Source organism: Coturnix japonica, chromosome 15 (assembly GCF_001577835.2).
Source record: "Coturnix japonica isolate 7356 chromosome 15, Coturnix japonica 2.1, whole genome shotgun sequence".
In the NCBI taxonomy this organism is placed as follows: domain Eukaryota; kingdom Metazoa; phylum Chordata; class Aves; order Galliformes; family Phasianidae; genus Coturnix; species Coturnix japonica.
In genome coordinates this window covers 4,391,998-4,409,187 of record NC_029530.1, presented here as the reverse complement: position 1 = coordinate 4,409,187, position 17,190 = coordinate 4,391,998, and the positions used below count along the sequence as shown (strand labels likewise).

General features: G+C 43.7%; 1 protein-coding gene across 1 annotated transcript in view; it reads right to left on the bottom strand.

Moving 5' to 3' along the window:
• Window positions 1–17,190, bottom strand: part of PITPNM2 (phosphatidylinositol transfer protein membrane associated 2) — a 104,372-nt gene that overhangs the window by 30,922 nt on the left and 56,260 nt on the right. The window contains 6 exon segments of the mRNA XM_032447868.1: window positions 625–720; window positions 3,477–3,740; window positions 3,743–3,799; window positions 8,888–9,121; window positions 10,688–10,809; window positions 12,345–12,559. Of these exon segments, the coding sequence (XP_032303759.1) occupies window positions 625–720; window positions 3,477–3,740; window positions 3,743–3,799; window positions 8,888–9,121; window positions 10,688–10,809; window positions 12,345–12,559 (988 nt within the window).

Sequence of the window (17,190 nt, the reverse complement as noted above, 5' to 3'; positions counted from 1 at the left end):
AACAAAGCTTCTTCGTATAATTACATGGAAAAAAAAGGAGAAATAACACCAAAGCGTTCACCAAATGTGAGCAGTCAAAATTACTTCGGAAATTCTGAAATCAACACTGATTAATTTTGGCACATGAATTACCCTGTTGCATTCATTACTGTACTTCCAGGAACAGGAGGATGAGGAGTTAATAAAGGCAAACTTCAGTCTCTTCAGGCCCAGACAGAACAATCAATCATAACTTTCACTGATTAAAAAATTATTAAAACATCAGTCTTACTGAACCAGAATCATTAAGACACGCCCACAGAGCAGTAAGCATTGCTGAATTTCACCCACATTTACACCAAATAAAATACAGCTCCAAAAGGTTAAGACTGCTCCAGATCACACCAGATAGCTCACACTGAATCTGAAATGCTGCTGTGTTAAATACAAGAGTCTGCTGGGTAGTGCTGAGGAAGCTTGAAGAAGCTGCACTGATGCTGCAGACAGCTTGGTTAGAAAGGAACAGACTCGAAACAAAGCAAAGAAGTCTTGCTTCCTTCCCCACACATTCCCCACAGCTCATGCTTTCCACCCTCTTATCCCAGCACTTCAGGTAACGAACAAGGTGATTTAGGTTCCACATACCGTGTGCATCAAAGAATTCATCATCTGAGCTGTCATCTGAATCCCTGGCAATGCTCTGCATCCTCCACTCCGAGATACTATGGCGTGAGGGACTTGCTGGAAAAAGCAGAAAAGCCTTATGCGAAACGCTACTTCGACAAGACAGAGAGTTCCCAACATGGTCTTTGCTGGAGGAAGAGTTGTGTGTTCTCTGCAAAAATGCACTGCTGCAATATTAAAAACACAAAACCCTGATGATGCTGCTGTGATGTCAGCGTACCACTTTACGGATCCTGTTTGTTTACTGTTGTTATAACCTGCCAGCAAGATGCTACATTAAAGCAAGCTGCTTCTATCACTCTTATGCTATTTTGAATGGCAGCTATTTATAATTGTTAGTAGGACGTGCAAAATTAGCTGGGTTTTAAAGTTTGCAATTAGGAAGGAAGCAGGCTGATTGGAAGCTTTCTTCGTTCCTCTAATCAGCACACAAGCCATGCCTCTGCTTCACTAACTTTTGGGTGGGTAGCTGAGCAGAGCAGCCTGGATAGAAATAATCTGTTTTCTGGAAGGAAATTGCTTCCACACAAATTGGATTAGAGATCTATTTAAACTTTAAACTTCAATGATTTAAACAACATGCTATCCAACTACTTCGGAGGGGAGCTGTCAGAGCAGCTGTCCTACTGCAGCGAGGAGAAAACCCAACAACCCTTCTGCTCCCTGTCCCTGCTCACCCCCCTTTCCTCACACCTACCTGCTCCCTTTCTCTTTCCCCTCCAGAGTTCCCTACACTGTATGGAAATACATCACAGCACTATTTTTTCAGATATATTTCAGCAGTGATGCAGCCTGAACTCATCACAGAAACGCAGTCCAATGAAGGGAACGGCTCAAAGAATTAGTTACATGGTTTTTCCCCTTTCAGATTCCTCTTGCATGTCACAGAGGGGAGTGCACACCTCACTTAGCACAGCAAAAACCAGAGAAGATTGACAAATTCTCATTTAACACGTACAAAGCCTCCGAAAGGCTCTGATTCCTGCGAGAGCTGCGCAAGCTGTTACATACTATTGCTGCAACAGTGTTAAATATGTAAGTCAAAGGCTTCCAATTCTAATTCTGCTACCTGACTGTCACATGCAGAGACAAAGGAGACCCTGTGCAGTCATCTAATTGCAGCCCAGCAGGGGTTTGGCAGCCCCCAGCTCCCCACCGCCCACCCCTCTGGAGCTGGGAGCGAGGAGGTTGGCAGAGCGCAGCCCATTCACGCTGCTGTGACGTCAAAGCACTCGCATAATGGTTGCTAAAAATAGAACATATAATAACATATGGGATGGCGACGAGGGTCCTGCTATCACCAGAGGTCTCACTCGCATGGTATAGGAAGGACTGAGATCTTTGGTAGAAAGGCGTTGCTTTTTTCCTGTTGGAGGTAGCGGTGCGTCGACACAGCCCTCCTTGCTTCCATATGTTAATATGCTGCCAGAGAGATTAAAATATCTGCATGACGTATTTCTCAGCACATCACAATTCATTTCTTCCATTACTTTTTTTTCCTGTAAAATCTGCAGTTTCAAACAAATGCACGCTTTGCTGTTAGTGAAAACCTTCAAGTAAAATCCTAAAGGGTCTGAAACCCTACAGCTGCCAATGAATACATCAGCAATGAAGAGGGGGTTCATAACAAAGGGCATAGTGAGAGATGGGCAATTTGCTAAACCATCCCGGTGCAAACAAAGTAGCATTTTTATCTCTATACAACGATTTATGAGGCGTCTGGTAGGTTCTTCCCTGGGGCTCACTGGTGAGTCATTGCAAGGTAAAACTGCTGCTCGTATCTCATTCACCGTGTGATGAAATCAGTGATGGAGCGGTAAATAAAAATTGGGAATCAACTCCAATATTTAGTACATGTGAGAGATGGATAAGTTCCACACACCCAGATGCCTCTTCCACTGTCCCTGGAAGGAATGCTGCCTCTTGGGGCTTCCAAAAAAAACCCAAGATCTTTGCCCTCTTGCTGAGAGAGCTTTTACCCCAGTTATCAGCTGTGCCTGACTGAAAGGAGAGAGCTGCTGAGGATTCCAGACCTGTCTCCCTTTAACCTGCACTGTAACAGAGCCCTAAACAGGGATTTAACAAAAGCCTGAATGCTTGCTGAATGGTATTTAAAGGGGAACGTAATCATCATCCATGGTCTCAACGGATTTCAAGCTAGCCATGAGTTCCGGTCCCCAAACAGCCACCATGCACCACCCCTAGTGAAAGGCAGTGAATCCCAACCCCTCATCCTTTCACAGCACCTGCCTTAGTTTCTCCAGCAGCCGATGGAGTCCCGCACTGTGTCAGCTGCACTGCAGCATCGTGCAGTAAGGTGTAACTGCAGCCAGGGGCACAAGGTGCCTGTTGGTAACGGCCTCCTGGGAGAGCAGTTAACTGCCACCTGCTGCTGGCTTCTGTGTCCTGGGGCCAGGAGCACCACAGTACACAGGCAGGGAACTCTGCTCAAGGATGAGGGCATGTAAAATCACTGGTGGATAACAGGGCCAAAGCTTCTCCATGCTGCTTTGTTTGTCGTTTTCTGATACCCAGCACTGCTGCCCACCTGCTTCCTGCTCCTCCTAATTCCCGTGCTTTCAAGAGTGGCATGAATTGTGCCACGTGCCCCTCTGAGAGTCACAGATAATGATAATGTCAAACGTTTCCAAACCCCCAGGAGGCCATCTGAGAAGACTGAGCCTGAAGCACCAACAGAGATCTCTTACAAGAGCTGAAAGGGCTCACAGGAGGGATAAGTACTGCCCCAAAGGTTTCAGCCAGCCATAGTCTCCTAAAGCCCAGCCTATGCACAGCTCAGAGAAGCATCTCACCTCCTCTCTTTGAAGACCGGGAGGACTTGGAAGAGGTGGACCACTGCTTGGTGAGTGATCTCCCAGAGGCTGTTTCACTGTTACCAGAGGCATCTTCTGGGTCAACAGGTGAAACTGCGTCGGCTTCAGCATCTTTCTCACCAGGAGCATCTTTGACTCCATGCTGCTCAGAATCATTTTCACCGCAGAACTGGGCCATCTTCTGAGCCAGCATCAGTTGTGCCTCTTTCTCCAGCTGCCGGATGTCCTCCATGGTCAGCCCGTCCACTCATCCTGCCAGCACCAAGCCTGGCGGTGTGCACGGACCATGACCTTCCGCAAGCCTGCAAAGCCAGAACACCCCAGTCAGCAATGCTGGAGAACTGCAAGAGGAAGCGTGTTGTTCCCTTCCCCCAAAACCTCAAGACTCTGTGGCATTGATATTACAGAAGCGTTGACAACATCATGCCTCAAGCTGTAGAAATGGATGTTCATATACCAATCAAGGTTGGAATATCAGTCATTTCTGTACTGCACCTCCTCAGTTCTTGCTAAACAATCATCCACTGACAAATTAGCTGGTGTTCTGCAACTGCTTTTAGCTTGGGAAGGCATTGCCTAATTCCACAACCAAGGCTTCCCCCTGTAATTGCCTGCTCTAGCAAGGAAGAGCCACAAATTCTCATATGTCTCATAAACTCTGGGAAGTTGCAACACCTAAATTCAGCCTTCAAAGAGAGTGAGACATGTCCCCAGAAGAATGTTAAAAAGCCAACAACAACAGCAACAAAATCACATCTTTAAATTATTATTTTTTTTATCCAGGTTAGTTACAAGTGGTTCCTTCACAATTACCACATAACCCACCCCAGTATGGGACAAAATAGAAGGACTTCCCACATCAGTTGTACTAAGATGACCAAAAGGTCTCCTTTTCTTGGAAACCCTGTACTTGGCTCCTACACATCAGTAAAAAACCACCACAGATAGGAGCTTCAGAGAGAATGGGATGGGGAGAAAGGGGAGGGAGGGAATAAAGCATACTTTATTTTGCAGATAGGATCTTTCTTTCGTAGCATGAGAAAAATGAAGTGCGTAAAGCCAATTTAAAACATGATTTCTATGTGTCACACAACTGAAATGAATAACGATCTCAATATCAGCACACAGTGCTCGCAAAAAGGCAAGAGAAACTCTCCCCAAACTTACAGCTAATGGCTATCACCACCACATCACTGACACTTTTTAGAGCAGATTGCTGCAGATTTCTAACCAATTTTTCTGCTTAAAGCTCACATCAGGTCAAAGCTCCAAACTGCAACACATTACTGATGGGAACACCCAGCAGTAACAGTGCTTTTTAAAAGCCTCCATAAGTACTGACAAACAAATCCTCAGGTGTCAATCAATGAATATTGTTCACCCTTTAATTACTGGGAAACTGAGGCAGCATGAACTGACAGACAGCAGGGTTACGGGCCTGCAGCTCTCCTCTGCTGGTGTGCAGATGCTTGAGCACTCACTCTTAATAAGAACCTATTTGAAGACCACAGGCCACAGCACCACTGCTGCCTTTTACACCACAGAAAGCAATCGATAGGCAACATTAAAACTACGGATAATGGTTCCAATGCGCAGGGGTTCTAAGCTGTTTCCAGCAACGTTTGCTTTGCTGTTGTAAAGAGACTCTGAGTTCTCACTACTGTCATGCCTCCTGTGATCTTATGCCTAAATGCTACCTTTGTTTTCAGCAATTATTATTATTATTTTATTTGAAGCACACAAAAGCTTATTTTTCTGTGTTTATTTCCTTGCAGGCCCAGGCACTTTATTCTCTGCTCTGCACTTCAGTTAGTCCTCCATGCCACCAGCTAACACAAGCCACCCTATCAGGAAGAAACAAGCACAGAAATCAGCGGCTAACAGGATGGATCAGCTCAACCTGAACTTCATTTGCACAGTAAAATTAAGTCTATCAATATTTTATGTAGTTCTCTGCTTGACTTTCAGATGGGAGCTCCACTTAACAGGAGCACACTAGAACCAGCAGACTGTGACCTTCTTGGGGCTGAACAAGGGGCATCGGCCACTTAATTATATTCAATCTTAGCCAAGATCCAGTGTTATTTCCCCCACCAGATTACTTTTTGCAGAACTGCAGGAGAATGTTTTAGCCTTTTTCACCTCCTGTTACATCTGACAATCAACAGAGCTTAAAGAACAGAGATTAAACTCACATCACATCCAACTGAAAGCCAAGGAAACATTTCCCTTGCTATACCCTATATCACAGCCATCCTTTGGGCTCACTTGCTCCCAAGCCCAGTGGAACCCATGGACATCCCCACAGCACTGCTCATGTCAGGCTGACTAAACACCCCACATCACCCTTTCTGAAAGCCTTCTCTTCTGAAAACAAGATGGTATGATTCATCTTTCCAGATCAGTTATGAATCAAAAAGATTGAGATCATTTTCCTAGCCTCTGGCCTTCATCTGGGACACACCAGCGATGCTGCTCTTTTCTTTTTCAAGCACAGGGAGAAACCTGGAAGAACAAGGCTGTCCAGGTACAGATGAAATTGAAAAATTTAGTCAACAAGACTTGATTATTTCTCTAGAGTGCACAAAGCTTTGGTTAAAGAAAGAAAACAAAATGAACAAGGAAGCCACACATGCACAACTGTACACCTCCACGTTGAGTTTAGAAGCACTTGTCATTTTTGTGTTGATTTAATTGTAACATTTCCCACTGCGTTGTGCAGAAAGATGATCTGCGAAGAGTCTAGAAGGGTGCAAACATTTAAATCATTCGCCTTTCAAATCACCACCTCGCCAGCTCTGCTGAATCCTTCAAGTGCTGGCTTTTCTAAGTGACTTGCCTGTAGATTGTGGTGTTTAACTTAATTTCACAAAAGAAAATGTAAGTGAATACAACAAAAGCCAGGATAGCCAAACTTAAAAAGCATTTGTGCTTTTCATGACCCACCTTTGCTTCAAAAGACCAGTGAGCAGAGCTCATATGGATAAACTTTTGTGCTGAAGTGCTTAAATGAAGACAAAGTTCTACAAAACAGCTTTCTAAAACCTGAAACCTCTTCCACTTCATTGCAGCGCTACAATTAGGGCACATTTAGTCAAAGATACACTAGCTTACACAAAGCGCTGGTTTCTGGGATGGGAACACACTTTGCCAGGGTGTATAATCAATAACCCATACACAGTCAACACACTTGTTTAGCAACAAAAGAACTGTAGCCCACACGCACGATTAGGAAGCAAGTGGGAGCAGAACATTATGCAGTGCCAGTCCAATTAAACTTAAATACTACGGGTAAGGACTAAAAAAGCATACAAATATTACAGCCAAGCAGACTAACAGCCCACAATTTTAGTCTGTGTCTTGGACTGTCAAAGCACTGAGTAACTGTCCAATTAGTCATCCAAAAGAAAAAAGGTTGCTGCACTCAGTAAGACTGAGAACGTTTCAACACCATCCCCCAGAGTCACTCCCTCCGCACTCAGTAGCCCTTCCACATATTACAACCCATCCATCTCTTAAGTTTCCTTCTTGCAGGTCATTCTCTAGTTATAGCTTGTACCACTGAAAGAGTGCTCCCACCTCAGGGAGTTTCCATCCTTCTCTGGATTTCTGCCTCATTTTAATCCTTGTTCTGATGAGCCTGCATAGGGACAGCTAATTCCCCAAGGATCAGATTTGCAGGAGCCAGGAGCAGAGGAATCAGCAAAGAAATGCCAAGGAAGAGTTGGCAGACAAACATCTCCAGCACCTGAGTAGCTTGGTCCATGGCCCAGAATACGAGCCTGGCCATCCTGCCATACCTCATTCTCCCAGTTTAAACACCCTCACACCCATCTATCCCTTGCTCACAAGCTCAGATACTTTCCCCACTCACAGAGAGTCCATGGCTATCCCATCCACAAGAAGGCTACCCATCTATAGAAACCCAAAGCTTTTGCTTTCACTTCTACTCACTCAGCTTTGTCTTGCCTTAAAGTCTTCTCTCATTTTATGCATCTTAAACACTTTGAAAAACAGTATTTGCCATCACTGTAACAGAGTGGAAAGGCTTTTGAAAGGCAGACAATGAGCTGGCTTGGCTCTCTGCAAAGCCTCAATCAAGAGGAAAATGGCAGGCAATCTTTTATAAAACACAAAAGAGACATTTCTAAGGGACCACGGTTTAATCTATGCCAAACACCTCTGAACAACTAGAGGAGTCACATGCTTCTTTTTCATTTAGCAGATACAAAGGAGTTGTTATTCTGCCCCCATGTTTTGCAGCACACACTAAATTAACCCATGTCACTGAAGCACCAAGGGAGTTCGTTGCAGAGAGCCACTTGTAATGAAGTCTATAGCAAGAAAAACTTCCATCTGTGGATAAGTAAAACCAAAGGGGCTCTAAGAAAGGAATCTGTGACTATTCAAAAGTGGGGTGCAGCATTCTGCACTTCTCTATCAGTGTTTTCCACATTAGTTCTCAGGAGCATAGAATAACTAAGAAGAGTTATAAAATTATTTCCTTCTAACATCAGGTCCTTCAAAGAAGCTTGGCATATGGAAAGGGAGAATTCACTGTAGACAGAAAGTAGGAAGCATCCTTTACATGGTCTTCCTTAGCACAGCCACAGCTCTGCGCTTCTTTTGAGATGGGAATGCTTCTTTAAAGCATTCTTTAAGTTATCTACCTGGCCATAAAGCCTCTCTCCTGTGGCAAGGCTCACAGACTCTATCACAGTTGCGTTATAGATTTTCTGCAAGAACAAATTACTGCCAGTATTGCCACCACCTGCACAGTCCCCACTTAGTTTCTTCTGGAACACAAACAATGAGCTGCCTCCTAAAAGCACTGACCTAAGAATGATGCATCAATCAAAGCAGAACATTTACTCACAACTGAGAGCTGTCAATGCCCCATGGTGTGTTATAGCACAGTGAGGTTGGGAGTCAGGAACACAGAGATGTACGGCTACACAGAGACCCACCTGCCCCACCACAAGGCAGGCAGGAGTCAAGGATGATCCAGGGGGTGGTTTCCTAGGACTAATTAGGACTCACAGTTGAAGCTCATTTCCTTGAGCTGCCCTTAGAGGAAGTTGTCCAAAATAAAGAAAAAAAATGGCACATTTGGAAAGAGATCTGAGTTTAACAGACATATCCTTATTGTTTTAAACATGAACTTGAAACCCTTTAGATGCATGTGGTTTGGATTTGTACATGCCATAACTATAAATAATAGCATCACATTTTTCTGAACTCATCAACAGCAAAAGAGCAATCAGGTCTGACAAGCTCTTCACAGACACGTCCTGGGATAGCACACATTGCACACACCTCACCACTGTATTTCAATTCAGAAACAACATGAATGAGTCGACAGTGAACCTTGCAAGTCTTTAAATGCTCACCAACATCATGGATAAAACGCTCGATTTTTGACTGCATCCCCCAGTATCTGAACTCGACTTTACAAAGTTTATATGCACACATGATGGGGTATTTCCCAGGGTTGCTCTTGTACTCTTGAATCCAGTCTTCCGATAGTGGGCCTCTTTTAGTCTTCACTGACTTATACAGCTTTGGATCCTCCTCGGCTTTGTATTCATGTGGAGGGATAGGATCTTTAACAATATCAATAGGATCTGTAGAAAAACAGAAATAGATAGACATTTCCTGAGCAAAAGAGTTTTTCAGGAGTTATTTGCTTTAGCAAGTACCAGAAGCATCAAAGCGATTCAGTTTCTTTTTTACTTACACCTGTATGACTGATATTTAAATTGTTTACATGCTGCTGCTGGGTAGTGATCAGCTCTGCCAGAGCAACTTGTATTCACAGATCCAGCACACCGAGGCTCTGGTCCTAATCTTTCTGCCCAGGTCCACAGCAGATCTGCTCACTCCTTTCTTTCCATCTCCAATGAGATTTCTTATTTGCCATTCCATCTCTCAGCTTTTCAAACATGACTCACTGTGGTACAGCTCTGCCTAATCTGAATCTGAGACTGACAAACACAACATCTTTCCCCCTACCCCCTTCTATTTTTCTGAGTTATGGAAAAGGGGCTGCCTCTGAATCTTGTATCTTTGGAACCTGTTACGTGAGATTACTGTTAACTCCTCAAACCTTATTGTTACACTACACCTACTAAGGAAGGTAGGAAGTTCAGTGCAAATCCAAATCGTCCTAATTCACACTTCAACAACGGAAAAGTGGAAATCAACATATGCTTGCTCCATTCCCATTGCAAAGATCCACAGCTCCCACCCCAAACCTCAGCAGCAGGATCTCCCTTTGCTCTTCTGACATTCCCAGCAAGGCAGTATGACTCAATCGACCAAAAAGCCCAGTGAGATAAGCTTAGGAACTGCAGGCAAGCAAATTGAGGTTTAACACAAAGCAGTCTAAATCAAGTAACATTTAAGTCTAATTGCACAAGGTTACCCGCCACGGTCAGTTTGTCAGCAGAGCCTAAGGAGCCAGAGCAGCCACTAGGTGTCCTTCCCCAGGGCTCTTGCTGGGCCAGCCTGAGCTCAGATCCCTTCCACATACCCAGGGATGCTTCAGTTCTGCAGGGCTGAACGTGCCATCACTCCAGCAGATGCTGTCGGCACAGGCACCAGGGACAGCAAGACAGAGGGATGCTCTAAAACAAGCCATTTTCTGTCATTCAACAGGTTATCCTGATTTGCCTTTTCTCTTCTTCAATCCTTACAAATATAAAGCCCATTAACCCAATCTCCCAGACAGCTGTAAAGCTGGAGTGTTAACCTGCACAAGGTAATGCTAAGAGAAGAGGAAGCAAAATGAAATGCACCTTCAATTTTCAGAAATGCAGATAGGAACGTTCTTCATATACACGAAGGAGATACTCAATCACACAGCACTATTTTCCTCTTCAATGGTTATTTCTATTAACCCTCAAATCATTAGATGTGCAGCTGAGCTGCACAAATAAGGCAGAAAAGCATTAGCTTCCTTTTATAGACAGGGGGATTCTAACGATTTCTATGAGCTTTACATCAAGCTTAGAAGAGATCTCAGGTGCTCCCATTACTTGATGTAACTCTGCCCAGCAGTCACATTGCCAATGGGTGCTCATTTCTGTGTATAAGGGTGGATGGGACAGGACAGAGAGGTGGGACATATGAATTAAAATCCTTTACACAGCAAAAAAAGCAGAAGTAAGGAAAAGAAAAAGGCTTTTCACCTAGAATGGTTTGTCTCTTTTCTGCAGGAGAAAGGTTGAAAACATTGACGTGCTCTCCTGGATCGGTTTTGTAGTACGTCTCGATATCAATAGAGAACTTCTCCACAAAAGGGCACGTATACCTGGAAGTGAGGATAATACAGTTAAACTCTGCTCAGTCTGGCAAGCAGAGAAAACACTTGCCTAAAACATGCAAAATCAACTTCAATTTAAGCCAGTCTTCACTCATATTGTACTTCAGATGTACTTAAAATAAGCACTGTACAGATGAAAAAGATTTCAGTAACCTAAGACAAGTGTTTGCCTTGGAATTATGGCTTCAGTGAAACCCCAAGCCCACAGCACAAAAGAGTTTGCTCCCCATGAGGTGCTACATGGATTATAGGTGAGAGGCTTCCAGTGCTCCACACACAGTTACTGATGACTGGAAACCCAAACTAAATAAGAAACAGAAGCAAACGTTGGCAGGAGAAAGCCTGAGAGGACAAAAACCTGTGAAGGAGGGCAACAGCGTGTCCTCCAGAAGATGATTATCAAAACAAAATATATATGAAGAAGCAGTTTTCAGACAGGAGACAACTACTGAGTCTGATGTCTCAAGGTTTTATTATCTTTACTAATACGATACCCTGGAAAAGCAAGGAAAAAAAAAAACAAACAACAGAGTTCCTGCCTGAAATCTGCAGCAGAATAAAATATGTACTGGTTTGGCACAAGGCCATGTTTCCTGGCCAGGTGATTCACTCACAGGCATTTCAAGAGGATGGATAAAAACAGACTGAAAGTGGACTTTAATCACTTCAAAGTCACACAGCTCCATTACGTTTAGTCATGAATGACTGCCCAGACACAGATGCTGACACTTCATCTTTCCCCAAATTCATGTTACTTGTGTCAAGGCCAGCTAAAACTGATCTATAAAACTTACTTACATTTCCGATCAAAAGATTCTAAAGCCTTTATATTATGGAAGATGACAGGAACATCAGACTGAATGGAAGGAATGCTCTAAACCAGAGTAACTGGTACAACAGTTATTTATTGCAGGGTATCTGAAGTCTTCCCAGATAAAAACAGAGGACCCAGATGGCTCCAGAGAGCCTCTGACTTTCCTTTCTCCTCAGAAAGAAAACCATAGGATTTAAGTTTGTTATTTTCTGGTTAGATAACATTAAGATAGCTCCCAGAAAAGGAACACTAAAATTTATTATCACTTTTAACCATTTTTTCTCTCCTCCCACTTTCCCTCCTTGAACAAGCACATCCTGCTGTATTTGATAGTGTTCAGCATGACAACTTTCCCATCGTTGTGCACATTTATAACTCTACTGAGCTAGCAGATAACTGCAACAGTAAGTAGAACACAGTGCAGGAGACCAGACTAAATAAAAACTATTCAAGATTTCCCACGCTTTGATGGACAAACAGCTCACAATTTAGAGCAACCAGCCACAAACTGTCAAGTACTTATGCACTCAGCCCTGGCAACACTTAAGCTTCAGAGATTAAGCACTGTGTAAGAATTTCAGGACTTGGCACCTCATTTTCTCTCAAGGACATTACCGGAGACGTAAGACATGCCGCTGTCACAGAAAGCGACAATGAATCCACTCTGTCAAGAAGGGATAGAACTCTGAACATTTTAAGTTCATTTTACCTTGTCCTGGTGTAAGGATATGCATTCCACGATTCCTCTTCGACTCTCAAAGCTGCCTTGGGCAATATTGACCGAAACCAGCTGGGTATGTGCATACCAATGTGGTACACTTTGTGAGTATACTGCCCATTCCCTCCTGGCCCATCCATGTATGGCCTGTTCTCCAGGATCTCTACTCCGCTGCCTTCCCCACATGTCTCCTCTCTGCTCTTTTTCTGAAAGGGGAAATAAACCACAGAGTTATTCATTCCAACACATTGCACATACCGAGGTCTCAAAGCACACAAAGACTGGGGATGGTTTCTAGGAATTCTGTTGAGCACAGTTTCGTAAAGCCACCAGAACTGCAGCAGCACCCTGGCAGTAAGAGTACTAAAACTAGAGATTATAAATGAAAGATGTAGATATTCATCTGGACAACACAGGAAGCAAGGTATTATCTATTAAAGATCCAGTACAAATCTGGATGACATCTCTAAAGCTAAGAGAGAATTTGATGAAGACTTAACAACACAAATTCCCACTCTTAAAAGAGGGTACACAAAGGTCTTTCTGAGAGCACATTTTCCCTTGGCTCCAACTCTGAATCACTCAACAGAAAGCAATCACACCAGTGGGTAACATGGCAAACAGGGTTTGGTTTAACTTGCCAAATTCTTGCAGTGTTGTATCAGCACGAAGAACCATGCACACGTTCAGCACAGCACTGCAATACTAAAACCTGTTTTATGACCCAAACCCATTGGATTTGGGGGTTTGTCACCTGCAGTCTGGCAGAGCAGCAGCTCTCCAAAAATAGCTTGGAGACTGCACTCTGTTAATTAAGACATTTAGAAGAAATAACCCAAATTTGCCAGAATGCACACAGCAAACCCTGGCAGCCTCCACATTTTAGCTTATTTGTAGAAGTGCCCCTCATTGAGGGACCTGGCAGAGTTTCCTTCAATCAGAAAACCACTAATTTCACAGCTTCTAAGATGAGCTAGAGGGAAACCAAGTAGTTGTTCACCTATAACACACTTCAGATCAGATGATGCATAACCTTCATCCTCCCAAAACAACAGATTCATGTGTTAGTGTTGTTGAGTTTCCTGGTTGTATTTGAGAGGATGGTACTTTGAAAATGAAGAAAATTGGAACTTTATACAAGAATCAATTATGACATATAACGCCATAACAACCTCTCGCTTCTGGCATACAAACAATTCAAAGGAAAACGAGGCTTAACAAAATATGATGAATGAGATGCAAGAGATCAGCTTCTCGACTTTTCAGGACAGGATGATAAGCCAACACAGCTATTTAAAAAGAGAACTTTTTCTTCCTAAATAACTCTCAAGTGATTTAAACGTTAAACAGCTGCAACCAACAAATCCAAATAACTGACAATCTAAACAGCCGTTTTTTCCTGCCCCACAGACTGCAAAGTACTGCGAAAGAGAAGGGCTTGTTTCAAGTTTATATCTACCATTCAGCTGGCAGTTCATTAAAACACACATCCTCTTAAAACAAATTACTGCATTTCAGTTCTTATATAAGCACTGACCAAGTCCTGTACAAATATTTATGACAATAACATTAAATAATCTTGATGACCCAAAAATCTGATTAATTCAGAGGTCTAGGGAAAGGCAGCGACCCAGCAGGCATAGCGAATGTGTCAGACAGAATAGTAACACAGCATCTGCTCCGAGCAGTTGATACAAATTACGGAGATCTAGAGCTTTTTTATACAGCAGACACACGAGGAAATCACAAGCAGAGGGAACACAGATTCTCTTAGTGCCAAGTTATCACACGTGGAATCACAGACCTGCTGGGTTTAAAGCTCCTGTTCCAGATTACACGGTTATCAACAGTGCCAATCTGCAGGTCCTTGGTTTGGGCCAAAACACATTCACAAGTTTTTCAGTTTCAAAAGAAATCCACAGCACTGAGCAGCCTTGGCACTGCTATGAGCATGCAAAGCCAGACCTGTGTGCAAGAGTGGCCTCTCCAGACGTACAACTGCTTGTACTGAAATGGAAAACCAAACCACTGGAGATGTATTTTAATAGCCATGCACCACAATCTATCTTTTGAGCCTGGCCAATTTCTACTCAAAGCACAACACAGCTTTTCAATGGAACAGTGGGACAACCAAAGGGAGACTTCCCGTGAGCCTCATAAGGCTGCTTCCCAGCACTGTATGCTCTCTTCTTTCCCAATTTGTGTGTGGAAAAGGCTACAAGCCATGGGGAGGTTTGGGAAGGACCAACGAGGCCACGTTAGATGGCAAACAGAACAATCACCAACCAGTCATAGAGACAAAAGGAAGATACATAACTGAGAGAGTAAAATAAAGACATCAGCAACATGCACTCGACAGACCAGTATGATACTCTGTGCCCAAGTGGCTCTGCGGAAGTGCACCACTTCTGGGAGTGAAGAGCAATCTGCTTTTCAACCACAGCCTCTTCATGGCTATTGTGACTCAGCTACAGCATGGAGAGGGCTTATCACAAGGAAGCGGTCTGTAAACAACCATTTAAAAAATAACCACTGATGAGGAAAACGTTTGGTTTGAGAAGTGCCGGGCATGCCCTCTCCAAAGAATACCCATCTGCTGGGAGAGGAGCTGTGCAGGCATCTGGGGTCAGTGTTGGCTTCAGAGACCAGGCTCCTACAAAAAGCAGAGATTTTACTTAGCAGACCACCTGTGTTATTGCTTTATTGTGATAAATACCTGAGGAACAGTTTCCAACATCAAAGAGTACCTAACAGCCCCTATGCAAGATATCTAAGCTGTAATCACAGTAAACCGCCTTATATTGTATTACAACAGGAAATCTAGTCATCCCTTCAGAAGTCCCTCTCTTCTGCTGATGACACTCGATGTTCTGCACAGCCCCATCAATAGCTTTCCAGGACAGATGGTGACACAGATCCCTTCTAGCTAAAGTAATAGCATTAAATTACTCATAACAGGGAACCCAGAGAAGCAGATGCACCATGATTAGCAAGAATGTCAGTTACTTAAAGGGTTCTATTAAAATAAATCTCTTGGCACAGCAGCATAGCATGGGACACAGCACATGACCTCACTGTAATAATCATAGCATGAATAACTCCAGTGAATGTCGGTTAAACATCAGGTGAGCCTAACCCCACTATCATCTGTCCTTCACAATGGGAGACACAAGGCTGTAAACAAAACCAGCTCCCTGATCCCAGCAAATGCCACAGAGAGCATCCTGCAATGCTGTGCTGCAGCCAGCCTGGCCCAGCACAGTGGGATGAGGTGATGAACTCAGCCTTGTGTGATTTTTAGCAGGGTTAGCTCAGTCAAGGAATGATGGCTGCTGACAGCAGAACCCTCCAGGTTGAGGATTCAGATTGAGAAACGTCAGGCTGGGGAAACTAAACTCACTTACTAGGCTTGTGTACATTAACAGAAAAACTATTTCCACTCCTCTTAAATCCTCTGAATGTCTCAGCTATTCTGGAGTGACTCAGATCCAACCTGTCCCTGCAGGCCATGCTGCAGCACACCCAGGCTGCAGTGGTGCTCACAGTCTCCGCATGCAACAGAACCACCATCAGGAGGTGCTACGGGTGCTGTGCTGCATTTTTGCTACTACAGAAGAACCTGGTTTCTACCCTGTGTGCCACAGATGCCCGGCGATTCACCAGTCAGGTTTTAGGCAGTGTGTGAAAGGTGGATAAGGTGAAAGCCTAATGCCGAGGAGGCTTAAATTTGAAGAAGGCTGCATCCATTCATGGCCCAGCATCCACTTCAAGAGGCCTGAGGGGGATTACAACACCAAAAAAAAGCTTAACAAACATTTACAAAAGATTTCTTATCTGGGCTTTTGTGGACTCTGCCACACAGCCTGGAAGTAGTCTCAAATCTCTGCCATCCCCTGCACAGCATTATTTCACGGGGAGAAAAACTGCCTCATTAACTCTATATTGTATTTACTTCGATATTAATGCACTCAGCATGGTCTGAGTGCTAATTGCACTGAGTACCACTGGAACGTCACAGATCCCTTCTGCAGACTGCAGCTGCACAGTGTGCTATCAGAGCACTCAGTGCTGCACAGCCTGGGGGTCCCAGCACCTAGAGAGACAGAGGATTATCTGTACCATCCTCTCTTTCTTTACAGTGCTAGATCTGATAAGTAGCATCTTAGATACTACTTTGATGCTTCACAGACTTTGAGTGTCCTTCTCACCAGGATGATAACAGAACAGTAACTCGTGGTGCTAAGTAAGAAGGGTATTATCCTATACCAATAGGTTCCTGTTCATTGCATTTCACCTCCAGAGTACAGCACAGATGCATACAAGCTCTACTCCATACACAGGATCTCTGCAAAGTCTTCAGCAGTGTTGCAAACAGTTACATGGCTTCATTTCTTCTGCAGAGAAAAGATAGGGTGCATTGCACGATGCTGATGGGCAACCTGAGCACTGTTCTAGCTTTAAAAAAAACAAACTACAGCTATAATCTTACTTTGCTTACCACCAATTATTATTTACAGTTCAGCTCCTCAATCCAAGTAAGTCAGACAGTGATTACAAAGAGCTGACATGCTTCAGCATCATGGTAAAGTCTGTTGGTGCTTTACAGCAATATATTTACCCAGTGCCAGTGGCTGACTTTGACGACCCGTGACAGTTTTGATTTGAGATTATTCAGATTGCAAAGACTGACACTGCTACACCCGGTAGGCCTACGGTCCATGAATAATGAAGACATAAACCATTGTCAGGAAACAATAACCAAAAATTTTTTTCTCCCTCCCAGCTCCCATTAAGCAATAGGACACTTTGATTAACCAGACAAATTCTCCTGGGAGAA